Here is a 22,485-nt window from a genome sequence, read left to right as displayed (position 1 = left end):
TAGGCAGATGTAATATAAAGGCTCCACGAGCCCCTGGAGTCGGCAGGATCGTCAGATTGACAATCCCATCGCCTTGCAGGGCTAGCCAGTCAAATGACCAATTCGATTTCAACATGCCAAGTGGCCCTGGTTCAATGTTAGTGTGTCACAATAAGCCATATACCCGTACGGAGTATACACACGGAGTACATGTACGGAGTAGAGGGGTTGCATTACAGCCAGACCAGGAGCGACTTTGCTCCACCCGGGAGCTTGACTATTTGTTTCCACGGTTTGACCTCGGGACATTGGTATAAAAAGGGGTCTATCTATTGGTAACGATGTACAAATAATAAAAAAATAGGGGTTATATTGCCCGCAGTGGAGAGTTCCCCTCTATAGGGGGGGGTTATGAAGGGTTGCGGGATAAAATCAACCTGTCGTGTGCCACTCATGTCTCTGCGGAGCCACGATGTGGCTCAGGCAACCGCATTACGGAAAACACAGCCACTGACTGTCACACACGTGGCTGGTGGATATAGGGATTGGGGCTTGGCACCTTTAGTACTTCTACAAGGAGGTGCGTGCTCCGACAAAACTAGTCGCAAATGGTTTCATAGATATTGAAACGCCAAATCAGTATACATATGGCTAACGTTGGTAGGTTGGAACCAAGGGCGCTATCTACTAATGTAGCTAGAAATGTAAATTGACCTACGGATGTTTTAGGTTCCTACGAGACGAGCATCCGGTGGATACGATACGTATGTTCAACATGTACATACGCGCCGGCATCCGAGCGCGGACTTTTGGCTAAAATAATGCGCGGAACAAGAACAGCCTGGACCCAATCGACCGAGGCCACACGGGGACCGTGACGATCGAGCACATGGGGCATTTCCTCATGATGCATTCGATGAGCCGTGCTAGAGCAGTTAATATATAGAATATATTCAGGTATACCGGCCAGCAATATGGGAAGTACCTTTCGGAAATGTACATCGAATATATCATCCTAGCCCAAACTACATGCACTACCAACTTGCCTTACTAGAGGAGCAATAAGAGATCGTTCGAGGGAAGCGTGGTATCCTCAAATGGTATCTAGGCATATACCTATAGAAAAAGTTGGAAGTCGTTTCACAAACTACAACATAAGCCTTTTTCGGCCCTTTTCTGCTCTGTACCCAAGAAACTGAAAGGGGGAGAAAATATCTATATAACCAGACATGTAAAAAGACTATCGGAGAAGACTACCCGATAAGATCACTGAGACGGCCGACTATTCTGGTAGTTGTGTAGTTATGAATGGCATTCTATCTAGCACTCTATCTAGCACTAGCAATCAAAGGAGACCAACCGGCGAGCAGACCTTTATGGTGGAAACGATCCAGGCTCAACATCCCATTATTGGTCCAGGACTATGCGCCTGAGCCTGCAATAACACTTGATTCCGTACTGCGCGGGTAGAAGAATGCAGATAGGCTGATGAAAGGGTTAGCACAGTGAAGAGTTATCGACGACAGGGATAGACTCACGCAATGATGATATAGGCTGCAATTAGGAGGACGCCCTCTAGATAGTTGCTTCGGCCGTCCAAGACGAGGAAGTTGACGACGAAGGTGGTGACAAATAGACAAATAGTCTCGAAGAGTGTAAAATACAGAGACATGTCTTTGTCCATACACCAGCCCAGGATGACGACCAGCGGTGTAACGAAAATAGCTATTGGAACGGTCAGAATGCGCATCCGTACAAACGTCACCAGCAACCTTGGAATGGAGTCTTACCAATTTGAATACTACTGCCAACGGACACACCAATCGACAGGTCCATCTTGTTCTTGGCGGCGACACTGACGGCAGTAACGTGCTCAGCTGCATTGCCGACAATGGGCAAGATAATGAGACCAATGAAAGCTTCACTGACGTCTGAGCTTGCAATCATCTCGGGAATAGCGTCAACCAAGAACTCAGCACAGACTGCGACCAAAGCAGTGGACAGCAGGAGCATGACAACAGCAGCGGTACGTGACATCGTGGGCTCCGGGGCTTGAGAAGCTGTCTCCGGACCTACATCATTCTGTCCAGTTAAACGAGAAGCACCACGAGCAAACTGCACTGCGTTTCCGGCCGGCGGAGGACGACTGATGCGTGCGGGGAGCGAGTTGCTGCGAGAAATTCCCGGGCGTGAGGCAGTTGTCCCTATACGTGGTGAAACCGCTGGTGACTGGGAGCTGAAAACCGTGTTGGAAAGTAGAGACGGAATGGGTCCGAAAGGAGAACGTCGTTTCGGAGGATCATCCCGTGCGCCTTCACAGCCAGCTTGACCGGACGAGGGGCCGCTATCCTCGGGCTCCACAATCTGAGCCTTTTTCTCTGCTTTCTGGGCCTTGCCCCGCTTGTGATCCCGTTTCTTCGACTTGTGACTCGCTCTGCTGTCCATACGACCCAGGGCCAAACCGAAGTCGCGAGAACGGATTGCGGAAGAGAGGTGAACATCATCGTCAGCATCGTAACGTATTTCGTCACTAAGTTCAATGGCGTGTTCATGGCTGGCAACGGAATTGGCGACGGAACCCTGATTCTCGTTGGAGGCCGATGCCATAGCCTTTTTCTGGAAGGAGCTACGAGATGTGGTCCCTTTCGAACTTGTACTTGACTTTCGGCGCCTGCGATACTTCATTGCTCTTTTGATCCGTTTGGCAGTAGTCCAGGAAGCCGTAGTGTCATCCGACTCATCGCTGGACCTAGACGAAGAGTCCGAAGAGCTGTTCATAAATTCTGCCAAGACGCCAGGTTTGGATTCCTCGTCGATGATGGCTTGGGGGATACTGGCGTAGAGATACGAGTGTGTTCTCAGCTGGAAGATGATGTAGAGAATATACACCAGCAGAAGAACAACACTGGTACCGCGGCTGACTTTGAGCGTCTCGCGATCGGCATTAGAGCCATCTGACCACGAGGCGTGGAAAGCAGTCGGCAAGAGAAGACTGACCACACTCAAACTAAGTAGACAAGCACTCATCTGAGTGACGGTACTATTGTAAATCTGTTCTCGAAAGCGAAGACCACCAGCGAGGAAAGCCATGCCCATGATCAACAGCAGATTGGCAAGAATTGAGCCGAGAAGAGAAGCTTGAACGATGCGAATCTCATTCTTGACCAGAGCGATGATGAAGATGATCAATTCGACTGCATTTCCAAAAGTGACGTTGATCAAAGCTCCAATGGTGTCACCAAGGCGACTGGCAACACTCTCCGTGGCATGACTGAGCAGTCCAGCCAGGGGAATGATAGCCACTGCATTCATCGCGAAGATTATGGCTGGGTCGAGACCCGCGGCCTCGCAGGCGATACCCACCGGTACGAATATCAGCAGGACATTAATCCAGCTGTGGCAGATAGCCTCCGTAGTATGGCGGTAGAAGCGGCCGGAGCCATTTCGCATACGGATCAGAAGACCCGGCTTTGAGTTGGTTTCCGAGACGGACCCTGGAGTAGGGTCCTCCACCTGCACATTCACTTGTCCATGTTGGGGAGGTTTTTCGGTATTAACAGGGTCGGCGGCCTGTTGGGAGGGAGTCTGGTCTGGTAACCCGCTAGAAGACGCGTGAGCTTTCGCCCACGAGTGAATCTGGTCTGCAGAAGGGAGCATTGTTAGCCAGCTATACAGGAGTGGGGATAATATCTCGGGATAGCTGTAGCTATAGCTTTGAGCCCTGTCTGGATACTACTTACGCATGTATTTCAGAGAAAATGGACAGATGAAAGAAGGCAACCAGCCTTTGATGATAAAAGAGTAGATGAAGAAAAGAGTGAAGTTGGACACGCGCAGTCTACAACATAAAGGGGGAACATGGAAACTTGGAATGCCCAGGTGGGGCCTCATATTTAGGTAAGGTCTTGGCAGCTTGGCATGGTGATTTCCCAACGCCTTTCCCGTTTTTCCTGTCCCAGCCCTGAAGATCCTCATGAAGACCCTTCCAAGGAATGTTTGACACTTGGAACCTTTGACCAATGAAAATACATTTGCAGCCTCGCATCTCGTATCACCCTACACTATACACCTGGCATGATGTCAACCTTGAAATGTCGCAGGGACTCCATACTCCCGTTATTGGACCTCAATATCCAATTTAATCTAACCAATGACGCGTTCTCCACGAATCTCCCTATAAGGATGCCAAGGTTGAGAGACGGGAAAACTGGGTCTATGGCCGAGCACGTCGACATTATTGGCGAATCATCCTTAGGATCGACCGTTAGGCTGCCATATTCGGGTGTCAGTATTATTAGCGCTGAGATCTTGTTTTCGCTTATTCTCGTCGGGTGCTTGTCACACTTTAGGACAGTGCTTTCCCAAGACTCTGCATCTATGTACGATGTGTGTTGTATGTGCGCGCTGTCGTGCTTCCAATGTTGAGTGATGAAATGGGAATGAAATCATCCGTATATATTTTCGGAACGGCTTGACACATGTCCGACCATCCTAGAGTACAACACCTACATCTCTCGATGTATGGATCTACGTCTGCTGCGCCTCTCGGTGTTTTGGGCGTGGAGTTTCAGCCCCACAACGCCATATCCGCAATTGTGGCTGTGGCTGTGTCACTAGTTGGAAATGGCACAATCTGCCATCCTTGGATGTTACGGGTGTTTTCTCGAATCTGACTCACTGGGTGATACCCTGTAACAATTGCAGAATCACCGGTCCTGCACGTACGGAATCATAATGAGTGACTCTAGGTATCCTGAGCGCGAGGCTTTGGGAACAGAATGCATATCATACAGTCTTGGGGTCGCCCATCTACAACGATGTAGATATCAAGAATATGAACAGGGCCTGTTCATTGCTTTTTGAGGTCTTCGACAGCTAAGCGTACGTTTTCACCACACTTCTCTCGAGAAATATTTCGTCAATACCGTCCACGGGTGGTCACAATTGTGGAACATCGGCATTCTGATCAGCATCAATATGTCATTTCTGGGCCACGGAACCTTTTCCAACACGAGAATGTGCTATGTACGAGTCCGCCTGTTTGATTTTGGCAAACAAGGTAGGGAATTGTGGGATGGACGAGTGAATTATTCAATACATTGTTTCTAGCATCAATATATGGTAAGCTAGATATTTCCATCAGCTTCAACGTCTACAAGAGTTTGTACTTCGTAGCCGCGGCGATGCAAATCACCATGAATGCTGCAAAACCACCGACAATGCCAAAAAACCACGTCAGCCCATTGTCTTTCTCGCCCGGGACAGGAACGTTCATTCCCCACAAGCCCGTCACCAGGTGGCACGGCACGAAGATCGTAGCCAGGAGAGTAACCTTACTCAAACCAGAGTTAATAGTCAAACTCAGTCGGAGATTTGTAGCGCTCATCTGGGCTAAATAATTCGCGTGAGAGCGACCAATAATCTCGTCGATGTGGCCAAGTGTCGACAAGGTTGTGACCAAATGATCCTGAACATCGCCAAGATATAGAAGTAGATCACCATCAGGGAAGACAGGGTGCTTATCGGGGGATTGGCAGCGCTTCACGAATCCGTTCAACACATCGACCTTGCCGTTAAGGCAGCGGATAATGTGAGTGATCTTCTTCCGGAGGACGTCGACCTGCGGAATAAGAGCATGTGCGTCGTCGATACGACTGATGAACACCTGATCCTCGATTGCTTCGGACTCGCGCTCCGCATCCCGGACAAATGGCTCGAAGCTGTCGATGATATCGTCTCTACAGATTGGTTAGCCATAAATTCATCAAAGAGGGTGTTGATGAGCAGGAATTTGGTTACACATACATCATTGCATAGCAGACCCAGTCACTAGTCAATATAGTGGGATCATGCATTTTGCGGATCCGCTCTCGCGCCCGAGCCACATGCCCGCAACCACTAGGTGAGAAGGTGACCACGCCATATTGAAAGACAAGAATGTATAATGCAGCCGAGATGGGGATTCCCGGTCGCTCATTCTTGAGTTTGTCGGCCACAAGGGTCTGGAACGAGATCAGGTAATAGTTCTTGTAGACATCGACTTTCTCTCGAGGCTCACGAATGGCAATATCCTCCGCCGTTAGGGGATGGATAGACAAGGCTTGCGAGACGGCATCGACATCTTGTTCAGTGGCGTCGCAGATGTCAATCCACCAAATTGGCTGATTGGGATCTGGACGACTTTTATGCTTCTCCTGGAAGATGTGGTCGATGTTTCCGCTGGGGAAAAGGCCATCCCACGTAGACGAGGCAGTCTCTTGTCGTGTTTTTGACGAAAAGAAACTAAACCGATCAGGCAGCGCCTGGTCGATTTCCAGCTTCTTTTCTTGCTCGGTCTGCATCTTACTGGCTGCGTAGCAGAACAGAGGCGGGTGAAATGGTCGGTACCCTGAATGGTTGATCCGATGCCATCAGATGTTGATGGTCCTTTTGTAGGAAGTGGTGCTCCGTATTCCGAAAAGATCGAACTTCCATGAAGACAGCGAATCTATTCAGCCCATTATAGCTCCTTGAATTGGACTCTCAAGGAGATGGGATTGGAGATCTCGAAGGTGTTGGAGATGACCCAGGGAAAGAGGAATGGGAAAAGAGGAAAGAACCGCTCAACCACGTGAAACCCGTACCAGCCCTACCCGTTAGCCGCATCCACCGGACCTCGGGGTGAGTCAATGTGGAACTGCCTAATTGAAATGATGTACTCGGTGGATTTACATGGATGCACATATCCAATCATCCTGGGATAATGGGGGGACCTTGCGGCCTTCGTTCCGAACTTGCTAGGCACTTACGTTACAGATTCGTCCGAGGTCTATTCTTACCTAATATATTTCAGGATCAGTACGGAGTACATTGGGCAATAATACGTTTCTAGAATGGAGTGGACGAAGGCCTGCACGTTGTATACGTCCATTATCGTCGATCCTATGATCAACAAGATCTTCATACATATAGTTCTGGAAACACCATATCCCCGTAAAGCGAAATAACATGAAAAGTTCAGACTTGTAGCCAAAAACGCCTTCGAAGCACTGTGCTCGCTGCAAAGGGCCAACAATCCCAAACAAAAAGAAGCGTCAATGCATTTCCGTGGACCGGATAGCAGTTTATATTATACAGATGGTATCTTCACACACGTTAGTGATTGAACGTAACCGAGCACACTTAATATGGTCATACCATGCTCTGATCATCTTCAATCTTTGATTTCCGATGGCCGAGACTCCTTTTCATGGTCAAGGCTGTACGACTTCCGCAATCGCGGATATACCAGCCCAAAGAAGACGACGACCGCTAGCAGTATCACAAAGGTAGGCAGAAACATGAAAACGAAGAGGAAGACGCTCAATCCGAGGGTAAAATCCTGCCGACGAGGAAACCGACGGGCCATGATCTCGAGGACCGAGTACATACGGTAGCCAAGCCGTGAATGACTGGTTCAATTTAGATAGCCAGAGAAAGATGGGAATGATCTCATTGCGATCGGCCCGGTCGCGCATGTTACCCCATATATTTATACTCACAGCGATGGAAGCGCCGGATGGGCACCTGAATCCCCGACATTGTGGTTCATGGCACTGTTTTTAGCAAAATCTGTACTTCGTACTCCGTAGCAGTCGTGAATGTTGATGCCTGTGCCCTTGCCGTCATGACTTCAAGTTTTTCTAACCTCCACTCTTGGCGCCAACATTCAGATCCGTTGGAAATTTTTCACCGCAAATCGCCCTCCAAATAGCCAATAAACTGTGGGTTTCCTTAAAATCATTAAAAATCGCGGATGTCGTGCCGAGACGTGCAAAGTGTGTAGGCAACAGCATTTTACTCAACAGTTTCTCCCCCCTGCCAAGGAGATAGAATCCTTGTACTCCGCACTGAGGAAATATCCCGTTTCGAGAATGGTCGAATGGTCCTTTCATTGAATTACCCCGAATTTCTTCCCCTACCAAGGTATGTTGTATGTTCAGCCCTAGCCAATTCCCGCCAATCCAACAACTGCGCCCGAAAGTGGATCCAGCCCTGTACGATCATCCCTTGTAGGATCAACCCTTGGGGTCAGCTGGCACAGTGCAGTTTCATCTCATTTGAATATTTTCTCGAGGTCGCCATGGAAGTTCTCTTGACAAACATGTAAGGGGGTGGGGGGTTAGAGAAATGGCGTTCGGAATACGCGTATTATTGGCAAACTGGATCGTTCAGATTCCCCTCATGGGGCTGAAGCTTGACTTGCGGGTCGGAGTTCGGTGTAATTCAACATTCGAAGTAATTTCGGTGGGTTGTAATCGTATAGGGGACCCGTGGACATCTGGAGGTGGGTTTTGAAAAGAGAAAGCTGTGTGATCAGCAGTTCTCGGGTAAAGATGATCATACTAAGTATTTCCCCTGGAACCAGAATAGAAGCAAATGGAACGATCAATACATAGACTACATATGTACTAGGTAACAGCGTAATGGTGACAAGGCAAACTTCCCCCCACATTTTACAAGGTTCCCTTCCAATTTCTGCAGATGTAACGTCTTTAACCACCTTTAACCTTTTACCTTTGCCTTTTAACTGCTCTTCTCAACAGGCCACACTTAGCCTCCCAACATGTCTTGGCTCGCGAAGTATGGCAACACTGATGAAGATGATAACGATAACCTCGGCGTGGATTGGGTACTACAATACGAGTTTGGAGACATCGGTAAGTGACATGCTTGCATGGGATATCCTTGGCCTTGTGCATATATACTGACGATCATCCAGACCAAGCTCAAGCTATTACAGAGTTTCGAACACTTATCCACGACCTGAACGAGGCTGGTCTTCGGGTTCAGGTTCGTCACGGCCACGGTGAAGCGCTATTAGTTTGCATTCGGGTTCCGCGGGATCATCTCGGGAATTTAGTACACCAGTCAAGGTAAGTGGTAAGTGACATTTGAGTGGTCTTGAATGTCATGAGTCTATTTTTCGGATACCCAATTAACACATCACAGAATTAAAGACTGGCTGTTTGGAATTACCCATACCTTGCCGGATGGCGATGAAACGGCGATCGCTGACGCCGATACACCATCCGAAGAGATCCGTTCGGTATACCACGCCGTCACCTGGCAAAAGAAAATAGGAGGCGCAGGCATCACACCGGGTTTCGGAAAATGGAAGAACGTGACTGCCTCGTTCCCGTTACATGACCAGGAGGCCTGCGCGGAAATGTTACGTCAATGGAATCGAAAAACCGTGTTGACGACTAGCGACCTGGATGCGATTCGAGCCTTATTTGGCGAAAAGGTATTGTTTCAGCTCTGCAGCTCTCTGGTCGGCTATACTGTGATATTGTGACAGATATCTAACTCTGTGCAGGTCGCTTTCTATTACGCGTTTATTCATTGCTATTCGCTATTCCTCGTGGTGCCCGCAGGATTGGGCATCCTTGGATGGCTATATCTAGGTCCATATTCCATTGTATATGGAACTGTACTTTGCGTCTGGTGCATTGTCTTTGTTGAGTACTGGAAGATACGAGAAGCTGATTTAAGTCAAAGGTGGGATGTCAAAGGTGTTGGACGACTGAAGGTGAATCGCAAGCAGTACGTGTGGGAGAAAGAGGTCAAGGACCCAATCAGTGGTCAGGTGAAACATGTTTTCCCAGGCTGGAAGCAGTTCACACGCCAGCTGCTTTTGATTCCCTTTGCTTCCGTTGCGAGCGTGGCCCTCGGAGCCTTGATTGTTGCGTCCTTCGCCTCGGAGGTGTTCATATCCGAGGTTTACGACGGTCCATTCAAGGGGTATCTGGAATTTGTACCGACTGTCCTGTTTTCGCTATCCCTGCCCGCCATAACCTCGTTTCTCACGAGCATCGCAACCCGATTGACAGACTACGAGAACTACCGAACGCAGGATCAATACGATCTTGCCCAGACTCAAAAGAATTTCGTCATGAACTTTATCACCTCTTTCCTCCCCACGATATTGACCGCCTATGTCTATGTTCCCTTCGGCAAACAAATCGTCCCATATCTCGACATCCTTCGAAGAACGGGGTTCAGGGCCGATATCGTCAGTGGGCAGAAGGAATTCGAGGTTGACACAAGCCGATTCCAGCAGGAGGTGATATATCTCTCGATGACAGCTCAAGTACTTAGTTTTGGCGAGGAGATCGTTCTACCATATGTGAAGCATGTCTTGAGGCAGAAGTGGCAAAACTACCGGGATCGAAAGGCGGAATACGGCCGCAAACGGACGCACTCTACAGCAACTGGCTTGTTCTTGGTTGACTCGCCAGAAGAAGCGGCGTTCATGACAAGACTGCGTAGCGAGGCCGGCGCAGAGGAATACCATGTGGAGGAGGATATCATGGAGATGTGTGTGCAGTTTGGCTATCTCGCATTATTTGGAGTTGCCTGGCCACTGGTGCCGCTTGGCTTTCTGCTAAACAACTGGCTGGAGCTGCGAGGTGATTTCTTCAAGCTCACACTTGAGTGCCAACGACCACCACCAATCCGATCGGACTCGATCGGCCCATGTCTGCTGGGGCTGGACCTGTTGGCTTGGCTTGGAACTCTATCCACAGCAGCCATTGTGCATGTCTACCGGGGTCCCATTTCTGAGGTACGGCTCTCCTCGCTTCTATTGACGTTGTTCGTCGCCGAGCAGGTCTACCTGGGGATGCGATTCACTGCCTCTACAGCCCTTGAGAAGATCTTTTCAGACACGATCCGAAGAGAAGAGGCTAGTCGGTATGCAGTGCGCAAGAACTATCTTGCTGCTAGTCTGGCTAGGAGCTCCCCCAGTTCCGGCTCTCATGGTTCGCCGAACGGTCGGACCCGTCACCGGGTACGTTTCAACGAACGAGTTAATGTATACAGCTCGATCGAAAAAGACCCATCGACCGATGATATTCCATGCCCAACCAAAGAGGTGCCGGGGAATGATGTGCTTCGTGGATCCGACCGCGAGGCTCAGTTTTGGAGCGCTCATTCAGGGGACATGGCTAATGCAGGCGTCAAGCTAATTCGCGCATTAAGCACACCCAAAGCAGGGGACGGAGTTAAATCTTCTAAAGAGGCATAGATACCTAGCTAGTCATTTCTCAGCCCTATGTATTTTTAGACAATATTTTTCTTTTCCATTACATTGCTGCCTGGGCATTTCTATGTATAGACAGGCAGATCGCTAGGTTGGCTGTAGCACCTAGTAAATGTAAGCATTAATAGTTGCAGGTGAGGGATCATACTTATGGGGATTAATTTCCACTAGTTTATTTGATGCGTACATATTTAGGTACTCCGTACCGTACAATATTATACTCATAGATGTACATCCGTGGACGGACAATGGTTCCCCAACCAAAGCATATCGTCAGCCCTATAGGGCTACGCCAAGGCGGGTCGATCCACCCGTGAACTTTGAAGACCCCCCCCTGCCCAGGTGGCCTTACCCGCTTGCGTGTCTTTTCCACTTTGTCTCTTTATCTCTTTCACTCTTTCATGCTTTTCCCTGTCTTGCTCTACTCCCTTGCTTTCAAATTTAATTTTCATCTGACCCTCTGAACCTGGTTGTACAAAGCATCGGCATGGATAGCCCGCCCTTGTGAGCTTCTCCTTCCTACGGTCACCCGCATACGACTTTTACAATGGCGGCCCCCACCGCCTCCTCCGACACTTTGATTACTCCTCCTTCTCCTGTCCACATCTCACAGTCAACTCCCAAGCCCACGACAACGGCCATGGACATGGACATACTATCACCGGCCGAGTCACCACCACCCGTGGTCCCGAAACTCATCCGTGAAGCCAGTGACATCACTTGGCAGGAATCCCTGGAATCAAGAAAAGGTCAGGTTGTGCTGGTCCGGCGACGCGGCCGATTCCGTCTACTGCACCAGCAGCAATTCAAAAACAGCTTGCTCGCCGGTGTGGGATACCTCGAGCTAGCTAACGCCGGTGACTTCGCTGCCAACGTCTGGAACCAGATTCCCGTCCCAAGGTTTGCTGCTGTACTCATGGGAATTGGAGGCGTACTGGCCTTGGGGGATGATGTTGGTTGCTATTCATGACTTTCGACTGGGCTGGGTAAATGTCAAGCTGCTGCGAGCGGAGCGGGATCAGCTGTTGCGTCTGCGGCAATACCACAGCAAGAACTCAGAACTAGCTAGGCTCATTGATAGCCGGCTTGGGTGGGTGTGCGTGAAATTGGCACCGAAGTGATTGACCGTATGGTGATGGATGCGTTGATGGGATTCGGCTCGTTGTTGGTCGGCGTTGGCACTTTGATGGCAATTGGCGGTGCCAACCCCCGCGTCTTCAAAGCCAGTAATCTGCTTTCTGGGTATATTGGCAATGGTCTGGCTGCAGTTTTTGGCCTTGTCAATGCCATCTGGTGTGGCTCTCTCCTTCGTCGATTCCATGTGCAGGACGCTGCTGCTTTTGCTCAGGAGCCCAGCGATGATATCCGTCGCCGGCTACATACTCGGTTTCGTCGCTTCCAATGGCATGCTGGTATCAATGGGCTAACTGGTATTGTTGCTGGTGCAGCTTCGATGGTCACTGCTGAGCGTTGGTGGGGATACGTTGTCCTGATCCCGTGTATTATTTCTTTTATCCTATGCAATTATTTCTGGCGAAAAAAGCTGGGCTATGATCGTCCAGTCTTCGCACATACATCAGCAACGGAAATACAGGTGACCTCGCTCATTGAAGACCTGCAATACGTCATTGTAATGCAGCGCGACCTCGCCGATCCTGAACATTCCCTGCCGCAGGCCATTGTCCGACCGGACTCCTTGGAATCCATTCTTCGCTTTATTATCCGTGAAAATATGCTCGAAACTTACTGCGAGTCCCTAGCCCGCGACACAACCACCCGCCATATTCTTGCCGCATTCCCATCTCTGAACGCATCCCCTGGCCAAATCACCATCTCCCTCGACACCCTCTTTCGCCTTCCCCCCAGCCACCTAAAGCTCATCCTAGAGCACGCAAAGCAATTTCTACAAACAACCGGTGTTTGCATCTTCACATATCGTGAACGCCACCTGCTTGAACTTCTGGGTTACGCAATCTGTCAAGATCATCAAAAAGCCACAAGCACCACACAAGATGACATGATAGAGCACACTTAGTATCCCCAACGCCAGATTCTATCACCGTCTTATTGCCTCGCCCGGTGCTCATGAGGTGGAAGCAAAACGGCTGGCGACTGGTCGCTGGTTGTTCCTCATTTTGCGCATATTCGCATTGCATTGCCGGATTCCTTTCGCTATTACCCTAGAAATGCTAGACTTGAACTTTCAGCATACATTTGGTATTCTGTTCCTAATATATTATTGTTTTCATAGACCGACAATTAAATGCATACTGGGAAAGCCTAAATGATCTCTTTTTCAATGCAACGCCGTTGGTCCAAATGGAAGCGGCGAAAGGGATGACAGAGAACACTTGCCAACCTTGGAATTCAACGCCACTGGGCACCCAGCACTAGCAATTCCTATCGGGTGTGTGCCTGCCGTTGGGGATAAGAATGTCTAGTTACCTGCCAGTACGCGGATTGTGGGTAGGTGGCATGATGAACTGACTATATTCCGCCTTGCGCATACGTGGGAGCAAAGTACCAACTGGAAGGAATTTTGATGATAGGGAATACCATTTAGTGAGGTCGGGAACGATGCAGTATGCCCGCAAGGTTATGGTTCCCTGTTTACTCTCGTCGAATAAGAATGTCGGTACTGCCTTCCTGCTCTATTACTCTCGCAGTCCAGATATTACCCAGGATAAATGGAGTCCAAAAGAACGACCAAAGTGCGAACCTTCCAATCTCGCGGGGGGTTCTGGAGAACTTGCCCCCTTTTGTAAATCCCCTGAGTGAAAAGAATAACATTGTAGAGAACATGTATGTTTATGAGTTGAGTTTGATTCCTCTGTCAATATCCGGGTGGATGTAAGTACATGGGTAGAAGCACATCGAAGAATTTTCGCATCAAACCAATGGGACAGTTGAAGTTACCCAAAAAATATTGCTACTTTCCCTAAATAGGCATGCTAAATAAGTGATATATATGTTCTTTATTTATTTTCCTTGTACATATTATCCCAATATCAACGTCAAGCTACGGACCAACTCCTGACTGCATACAGCCTAGAAGCTAAACAGTCCGCTGCGGGCTTTGCCATATGGATAAACTACAAGTGCGGAAATGAACAAACCAACCGTAATGCCAATCGCAACCTGAATCATACCAAACCCTAGACTGAATACAGAAGTACCAGACTGCAAGCCAGCCCCGGGCCCTGAACTCCCACCACCATGACCGACACTTTGACGAATTTCATCCGCGGACTGTACACCCGAGATTAGAGATCCGGTTGCAGCCAGTCCAGATGGCACCAGAACGAAAATGCCAGGCAGAATAGCGGTTGCAGCATGGCCATGCCAGAGCCGACTGTACATGTTTCCCATGATACCTATGACAAACGCGCCGACTGTATTCGCGACCTGGGAGTTCGATCCCAATTTTTTCGTGCTGAAGTAGTTGCTAATGTAGCCCGCCAATGCGATGACAGTCATGGGTGGAAGCTGTTTCCATTTGCCTTGGTTGATGATCAAAAGCCAAACCGTCATGATCGCAACGAATGGGAACCGTTGAACATAGGGATTCTTGAAGGCACCCTTCTCTGGACAGGAGGTTTCGGATACGGCATTCTGGTCTATCAGTCCGTAGATGGTTGTGCCAACGGTAATTCCATATCCAATGAACAGCGAGAAGAGGAGAGCGTAGACCATCCGAATCGAGCCTGCGATGATCTGATGGGACTGGAGTTCCAAGCTACTACAAAGAACAAGGAATCCTGGCAATATCAATGCAATCGAGGATTGCGCGATGGCGGAGAAGCAAAAGAGGTACTGTGGCTTGCCATCCACAACTCCAATGGAGATGGTACCGAAGGCTCGGGCAAGGAAAGACGTCACGACTGTCGATGTCACTTCAAAGACATTCGAATACAACGCCGACCGAGGCGCAGCGACATGTTGCATTAAACCAACAAGTATACCATTGAGGAAAATGATCGGCATGTCAATCGGCCTAGCACTGAAAGCAAAAGGTCCCACAGTTGCAGTGGCCAACCCGTATATAAAGACAACGATGACCTTGTGATACTGAGGCTTCTTCTTGATGATTGAATCAATCTCCTGGATTGCTTCTTCAATGCCAATCACATCATGGATCACATTCTTGTAGATGAGATGTGTGTCCGATAGGCGAGCCAAATCGATCCCCTGGGCTACGCGAACCAGTTTTACCTCCGTCGTGCGGGTAGAAGGGTCATCAAACGACATGACCATGCAGCCAGGTAGATACAGGAATTGGCTATCGACCTCCAATACCTTTGCCGTCATCTGCATGTACTCTTCAAGTCTATGTGTGGGAGCACCGAATAACATCAACGCTCTGCAGAGCTGCATGATATACCGCTGCCGACAGATAATCTCTGCAATGTGCACTGTGACTCGGATTTCATCCTCAAGCCGCATATTGCGACCTCCACCGCCTCCTCCTCCACCACCGCCCCCACCTTCATTGTTGCGGCGCTTCGAGGCTTGTGAGAGGACCTCGCTTGAAACAGGAGTGCTTGCACCACTGAAACTCTCCGCGCCCCCACCAATCAACGTCGAGTTTGACGTATTCCGAGGCTTTTTGTACCATTTCACTGGTTTTCCCTTCTTGGGTACTGGTGTTGGGGCCCCGCTGGGGGCGGATTCTGTGCTGTGGGACGAGTCAGTTGACGTTCGAGACTGATCTCCAGCACCTTGTTGCTGACCACCTTGCAATTTGATCAAGTGCGACAGAATTCCGCCGCCGCCAGAGCGATATCTAAAGTTCGGATCTGCTCCCGGCTCATTCTCTTCATCCTTAAACTCATTGTCGGGGTGAGGATAAGGCTTCCCACGACCTTTGCGGCGTTTTTGGGAGTGATCTTGGGTCAAATCTCGCACCAGACGATGGGCCTCGGAGCTGGTCTCTTTCTGGTGCCGCTGCTTCTCCTCCACGCTTTTATGCTTATCATCTGTCATGTCAGAGAGGGGAACTGCACCGCCGGTCGCCCAGTCCGGGTGATACTTCCCGGATGATAGGTCGTCTCCTTCGATCTGTGGGCGACCTAAACGGTCACCAAATTCCGAGGCTTTCTCCCTGAAATTCCTAGCCACGGCGCGCCATTTATCCCTCATGGATCGTTCTTGGGGAGTCTCAGGCTCCTCCTTCTCATCTTCCCGCGGGTTGTTCTGATCTATCCTTTCAACACCTGGCTTGCCGTCGCCCTCACCCGGATGTGGCTCACGGTCTCGCTGTGGCGTATCTGCAATATCCGCAGACTCATGGGAGTATGGCATTGTTGGTCGATGGGGCTGTCCTTGACTCAGAGCATGATCCCATTCTTCGCGGAGACCTGCTGGCGGCGGGTCATGCCGACCCCCCCTGCACGTAACCCGCATCTGATCGAAATCGAACTCGTGGCGATGGCTCCGCATCTTGTTGACTGTCTTGCGGTGCATCCTGCCAAACTTCGGACGAGGTTGTATTGTCTGGGTCCGAGTCATCGTTGAAGTTGATGGTGGATGCTTCAGACATGAAGGCGATGCGTGGTTCTCACTGCTTCACCAACATCCAGCCTCCGGTTGTTTGGGATCTGATGAGTTTGTGAATAGTAAATATGTTCCCAGTGAAAATTTTCTGAACCGCTCTCACCTAATGTCCTCGGGACTTCCGTGCCAAACTGGGCTATCAGAGTCGCTGGGTGACCTCACGGGGACGTGATTGGGGTGTGCGTGTGAACCATGGTCGGGGCCATCATCAAGGAATTCATTTTTCCGCCAGCAATATAGGAAATCATCAACTCAGTGGGATTCTGAGGCCTTTCCGCCATGAGGTATTGTTTGCGGGTGTCGCCTCATCGGAAATCTATCCCACGCAAATCTCGGATTTGTAGATTCCTCGCCACCCAGCATAGTCACTCATCATGTAATTGCTATAGAAAGATCAAATAGCGGCCTGAAAGAAACAGATTTTGACAATTTGGCCCGCTCGCAATTCCCCTCCTTTGTGAACAAACAACCCTGAACTCCATTTGTAGTTACAATTTGCAAGAACCAGATTTTCCAAAGTTGAACAAGGGACTTACTAAAGCTGGAAATTCTGTATGATATCGTTGTAATTTGTGGTTTGACGAATCCCTTGGTGGGCCCAGGGTTTTTGGATCCTATGCTTGAATATATATCGGCGATTATGGCTAGTCGACAAGTCCAAACGTCGACACAAGACAGATACTTCGGTGGTGGTTTTCGTTCAGCTAAACATACAGGATAAGACCGCTGTAATCTGGACGAAACTTGCATGCAACTGTAAAGCATGGGTTCTTACAGCTGCAACCGAATATATAGACTCTACCTTCCGGGGTAATATTCATGCTGATGAAACTTGGCAGATAAGATTGGCAGGCATCCAGTGTGCCCCAATCATAGAAACATAACGTAACCCAGATAGCGAATAGACATACTTGATGCTGCATAGCTCCCGTTGGTATGGAACTCGATATCAACCTGTGGGCATTTGACGCAATGCAAGGGGTGTCGTGAGAAACTTTGTGCCGAAATTCAACCGATAGCCACGTGGCTCAAACCCTACTAGGGAGCATTGGAGATATGCCAAATGACTCGTATTATAACGATGATTCTGTGTTGACGCCGATTGCAAGTATGTTAGCAAGGCCTTGAGGATGATAGGAATCAAGATATAGCCTTGGACTTCGATCCAGATATATTCAAGGGGCTAAGGACCATGTGGAGAGATACGAGAATATTCATTTTTAGCATTCGCGTTGAAATGGTGTGAGAATATACAGTTCAAGATGAACGCCGAAGTAACACTTTGGGCCATAGCCATATGAGGTTGCAAAGGGTAATTGTGAATATTCACTACTTCACCTATACAGGATGGGAATCATTCAGCATTATAATGTATGGCTGAAATTCCGCCAGATCAACGAAGTTGCCAATACAAGAGAAGTTATATCGACATAACCGCAGTATGTTGCCCAGAAGGTTACGAATCCCGAGTCTTGCAAGGGGCGTCGATCATCCATGGCCCTTTCAACCGGACCATTCAAGGTACACCGAAAGGGTCGATGCACATTCTTCATACAAGGAGATCTCTGTGGGCATTCCAAGATCATCTGCATGGTAACTGTCGGAAAGTCTGACATATGCACAGGGGATCATGTTTATTAGAATCCATTCATCCACTTTTTTTCTTCCCTTACTCTTTTCTACCTACTTGGAGATTGGAGCTTGTGGTTTGTTGTTGATTGAATATGAGGGGTTTCCCTTTTTTGGCTGCAGTGGCAGCCGTGTCTACAGCGTCAGGTGCTATTGTGCCTCTAAACTTGGTGCGCGCGTCTTCATCGCATGTACTTTCATCCACAATCGTCCATGCGAGACCGTCATACGATTACTATGACTACCCGTTTGATTGGGCTCTTGCATCTTCTTTGGCCGGTCTTACCGGTGCACCACCCACTGCTACTGTTCATCAACATGGTACCACGACTTCACCAGGTACAGCAAATACTCTCTCCACAGCTGCGGAATCCCCACCGAAGGCTGTCAATGCTTCTACAGGCACCCCTTCACAAAAGGCGGCTAGTTCCTCTTCGAAGATGATACAACCTACCTGGACAGCAGTTAACACCAATTTGGCGGCCCCAAATACTCTTGCAACAAGTATAAAGACTTCAACTCCATTGCCGAAGACCCACACTCAATCGACCAGAGCCAGTGTTCCGACTCCATTGTACGTGTCATTTCAAGTTTTCATCGGGTCATTGAACGTTAATCAATATGTCTAGACCAATGTCTCAAAAAGACCATTCGCCCGCGACAAAAACCTGTGCTGCCCCTACCGGCAAATCACCGGAGACCTACTGGCTTGACCAGCAGGACCACAACCAACGAGGAGCTGGATTTGCTCCCCTACGCTAAAACGTCGCTATACCCAGTATACCGCAATGTGATGGATTACTCAGTTGTCAATGATGGCAGTGGTAACCAAACCCCGAAACTACAGAAGGCCGTAGACGATGACGGCGCGGGTGGCAGTCGCAAGGGGCATGGTGTCACCCGGTACCCTGCCCTGGTCTACCTTCCAGGAGGCGTTTATCAGCTTGAAAGTACTCTCAACCTGACTGTGGGTACGATAATTGTTGGCAATCCATTGAACCCACCGGTCATCAAGGCTGCGCCAGGGTTCCGTGGCGACTATCTCATCATGGGTATGATTCACACAACGGCAACCCGGAAACTAGCTTTGCAACGTTGGTCAAGAACGTGATCATGGATACGACCGCCCTCAGCCCGGACCGCTACTTCACTGCTCTTCAATGGGGAGTTGCCCAAGGGTCAGGTTTGACAAATGTTAAAATTCGCATGCCAAAATCCTCCACGGGTCACACTGGAATAGATATCAATGCCGGGTCAACGATCGCTGTTACTGATGTGGTAAGTAATCAGAAGCCCAAGGACACGGAAAAAGCAGCCTAACAGAATGTAGCATATTACTGGCGGAGCTATCGGGATCAAGAACTCCAACCAGCAGGTCAACTTCAAGAACATATATTTCCACTCTTGCAGAACAGCTTTCTCCGCGGCAGGTGGGTGGACGGTGCTGCTCCAACAGGCAACCTTTTATAGCTGCGGTACTGGTATCGATATGACTGGCAATGGATTGGGTAGCCTAGTGCTTCTTGATTCCGCTTCCGTGAACTCGGGGCCGGTAATCAGATTCTATGACTCGTCCCATGATTCCGGAAACCGAAATAGCCAGTTCCTCATTCAGAACCTCAAGCACGATACTCCGAATGCTATCGCAGTCGATGCTCACGGCAATGTGGCACTCGCTGCTACCCCTTATGTCGATACGTGGGTCTGGGGTACTGTCGTCCCAGAAACTTACCAGACTGGGGCAAGCTGGGAGACAAAGCGCCCGGCCGCTTTGGTGGTGGGAGACAAATACTTTACGAAGGCCCAACCCACCTACCAAGATTACAGCGCAGCGGATATTGTAAACGTGAAGACCGTGTCTGGACACACAGTGAAAGGTGACGGTAAGACTGATGACACGGAAGCTCTGAACGCTATCTTGGCTCAAAATGCCGACTCGTGCAAGGTGACATACATCCCCTTCGGTGTATATCGAGTGTCAGACACCATCTTTGTCCCAGTCGGAACCCGCATGGTCGGAGAAGCATGGTCTGTCATTTCTGGATATGGTGACAATTTCAAGGATCCCAACAATCCGAGGCCTGTCGTTCAACTTGGAAATCCCGGCGACGTCGGCGTGATTGAAATTCAGGAGATGCGATTCTCCGTCGGCGAAACCCTGCCGGGAGCCAAGATTATTGAAATCAATGCCGCAGGCGACAAACCTGGCGATGTTGGCCTTTGGAACACGATGGGGATGGTGGGCGGGACCGCCGACACTAGTATCTCCAGTGCTTGCACGTCGCAAGACCCCAAGGACTGCATGGCTGCGTTTATGGTACTGCACCTGACCAAGAGCTCGTCCGCATATATTGAGAACTTTTGGGGATGGACTGCCGATCACAACATTGATAGCGAGTCTCTTCTCACTATTATCTCAACCGGTCGCGGAATCTTGGTCGAATCCACCAAGGCCACCTGGCTGACAGGCACCGGTTCTGAGCATCACTGGCTGTATAACTATAACTTCCACAACGCCCAGAACGTCTTTGCGGGTCTTCTACAAACAGAAACACCGTATATGCAAGGTCAGGGCGAGTACCGGGCCGCACCAGCGCCATGGACAGCCGTCGCCAAATACGGTGACCCTGATTTCTCGTGGTGTGCTGCCGATGACCAAAAGTGTCGCACCGCGATAGCTACGAATGTCGATGGCGGATCCAACATCGCGCTGTACAACTCAGCTGCCTGGGCCTTCTTCGACGGGTACTGGAATGGTCTGTATAATGAGCCTTGCAACGGGAACTGCCAAACCAACATGATGCGGGTGACGAATGAACCTCAAAATCTGGTATGGTACTCGATCAGCACACGCATGACGGACGTGATGGTACTCGATGGGAAAAGCAATCCCCGTCAATCGGACCACAAAGGCGGGTGGGAAGGCATCATCCAGGTTTACGGCCAGTTTACAGCGTGATGTTCGGCGTGTTCTGTTTATTGCATCATCATAACTGGACATATGCATTTTGTTAATAATTCAAGTCATAGATAATCATTAACGAAAGGGTCATGCACAAAACAGCCAACCATGTCCCATTAATCACCGAAGCATCTCAATAATAATGTTTATCCCAGCCCAGCATGTTCCATCCTCGGTATTATTCCTGTTTCTTTTTTTTAGCGCGCCGCCACTGCACGTGATTAAGTCGCTGCCTCAGGCGAAATGGCGGATTGATGCTGACCTGCATCGCCCCGGCAACTGAGTCAACCAGTCATGGCTCACTAGGCTGCTTTACTGCCCCTTTACAAGAAAAGGCACTCAGACTTGCTACATGACGCGTCACCCAAACCCTTGGAGCATCCCCAGCCAGCCGAAAATGCCACAAGGGCCGATATCCTTGGAAATTGCGAGTGGGTACATCATTGTTCCAATGATAATGACGGGCGCCGAGACTGGTTTATCCAACGCAAGAGTCGACCCACTGTATCGGTAAAAATCGCTTTCATCTCATTGTCTACTCTGTATGGAGTCCCACTCCACTCATGTAACTTGTGGGCAGTTGATCATCCTCCAAGCCACCCCTTCGGGGCTGATTATGTGTCAAGCCGGGGTCTCCGGTGCGGATCGAGTTGTTGGGACCGCTAAGGCAGCCAAATACCCAAAAAAATTGCCATATGGTGCGAGTGTTTCTTTGCAGGCGGCTGTGTAGCATTGCCCGCGACCACGACAAGCTAAGCTCACGCTAAAACATGCACGTCTACATCTTGCATGTGTCTTCGGGGGAAGGGAGGCGTCGAAACGTCCCAATACTCGTGCCCTCATGATAAAGTGGACCCGAGATGACGATATGGCAGCCCGATACAGTTCTCTTTTCTAACATGGTACAGAGTACAATATACTCCGTACAGTAGTGGAACCTCCGAAACATTGGGCCAAACCTTTGTACCAAGATATACCGCCCTGTATACCGCCTGCCCGGTATATACCTAGGTACTGCCATAAGAAGTGTCGGCCGCGTAGTCTTAGTGATCTTCTTAGGTACCTTGGTAGTCTTCTCTGAGGGATTTTTCATGTGTCTTTTTCAGTGGTCTTTTTTGGCAGTCTCCTTAGGTATATACCTTTGGCTGCTCCATGCTGGACAACATAGGTATATTAAGAGTTTTATACTGGCAGAACCGGCAGAATTTGGAGGTATATCTTGGTACAAATGTTTCGCCCAATATTTCGGAGGTCCCACTTTACTCTGTACTCCATACATAGCCCCCTATCCCTGAACGGA

The 22,485-nt window shown here is 49.4% G+C and overlaps 7 protein-coding genes across 7 annotated transcripts; 3 read left to right on the top strand and 4 right to left on the bottom strand.

Moving 5' to 3' along the window:
* Positions 1-1,400: 1,400 nt before the first annotated feature.
* On the bottom strand, positions 1,401-3,636 carry N7519_002914 (uncharacterized protein; the record flags this gene model as incomplete). Its single annotated transcript, XM_057289692.1, has 3 exons — positions 1,401-1,464; positions 1,518-1,704; positions 1,770-3,636. The coding sequence occupies 3 exons, from the start codon at positions 3,634-3,636 to the stop codon at positions 1,401-1,403; spliced, it is 2,118 nt and encodes a 705-aa protein (XP_057150894.1).
* Positions 3,637-5,131: 1,495 nt separating this feature from the next.
* On the bottom strand, positions 5,132-6,320 carry N7519_002913 (magnesium transporter CorA family protein; the record flags this gene model as incomplete). Its single annotated transcript, XM_057289691.1, has 2 exons — positions 5,132-5,717; positions 5,785-6,320. 2 exons carry the CDS (start codon positions 6,318-6,320, stop codon positions 5,132-5,134), a joined length of 1,122 nt encoding a protein of 373 aa, XP_057150893.1.
* An 851-nt stretch (positions 6,321-7,171) lies between these two features.
* N7519_002912 (uncharacterized protein) lies at positions 7,172-7,366 on the bottom strand (the record flags this gene model as incomplete). The annotated part of the gene is made up of 1 exon (XM_057289690.1): positions 7,172-7,366. The coding sequence occupies one exon, from the start codon at positions 7,364-7,366 to the stop codon at positions 7,172-7,174; it is 195 nt and encodes a 64-aa protein (XP_057150892.1).
* A 1,197-nt stretch (positions 7,367-8,563) lies between these two features.
* Positions 8,564-11,026, top strand: N7519_002911 (anoctamin family protein; the record flags this gene model as incomplete). The annotated part of the gene is made up of 4 exons (XM_057289689.1): positions 8,564-8,657; positions 8,720-8,873; positions 8,950-9,244; positions 9,317-11,026. 4 exons carry the CDS (start codon positions 8,564-8,566, stop codon positions 11,024-11,026), a joined length of 2,253 nt encoding a protein of 750 aa, XP_057150891.1.
* A 562-nt stretch (positions 11,027-11,588) lies between these two features.
* On the top strand, positions 11,589-13,076 carry N7519_002910 (uncharacterized protein; the record flags this gene model as incomplete). The annotated part of the gene is made up of 2 exons (XM_057289688.1): positions 11,589-11,993; positions 12,123-13,076. 2 exons carry the CDS (start codon positions 11,589-11,591, stop codon positions 13,074-13,076), a joined length of 1,359 nt encoding a protein of 452 aa, XP_057150890.1.
* A 1,013-nt stretch (positions 13,077-14,089) lies between these two features.
* Positions 14,090-16,549, bottom strand: N7519_002909 (threonine/serine exporter family protein; the record flags this gene model as incomplete). Its single annotated transcript, XM_057289687.1, has 1 exon — positions 14,090-16,549. One exon carries the CDS (start codon positions 16,547-16,549, stop codon positions 14,090-14,092), a length of 2,460 nt encoding a protein of 819 aa, XP_057150889.1.
* Positions 16,550-18,318: 1,769 nt separating this feature from the next.
* On the top strand, positions 18,319-21,182 carry N7519_002908 (glycoside hydrolase family 55 protein; the record flags this gene model as incomplete). Its single annotated transcript, XM_057289686.1, has 5 exons — positions 18,319-18,727; positions 18,777-18,797; positions 18,853-19,249; positions 19,309-19,501; positions 19,554-21,182. 5 exons carry the CDS (start codon positions 18,319-18,321, stop codon positions 21,180-21,182), a joined length of 2,649 nt encoding a protein of 882 aa, XP_057150888.1.
* Positions 21,183-22,485: the final 1,303 nt, after the last annotated feature.

The sequence above is a fragment of the Penicillium mononematosum genome (genome assembly GCF_028829835.1).
Source record: "Penicillium mononematosum strain IBT 11891 chromosome Unknown utg000002l:1.0-8112719.0:1.0-8118358.0, whole genome shotgun sequence".
In the NCBI taxonomy this organism is placed as follows: Eukaryota; Fungi; Ascomycota; class Eurotiomycetes; order Eurotiales; family Aspergillaceae; genus Penicillium; species Penicillium mononematosum.
The sequence above is the reverse complement of the archived record's forward strand: the minus strand, read 5'-3'. Positions and strand labels throughout refer to the sequence as shown.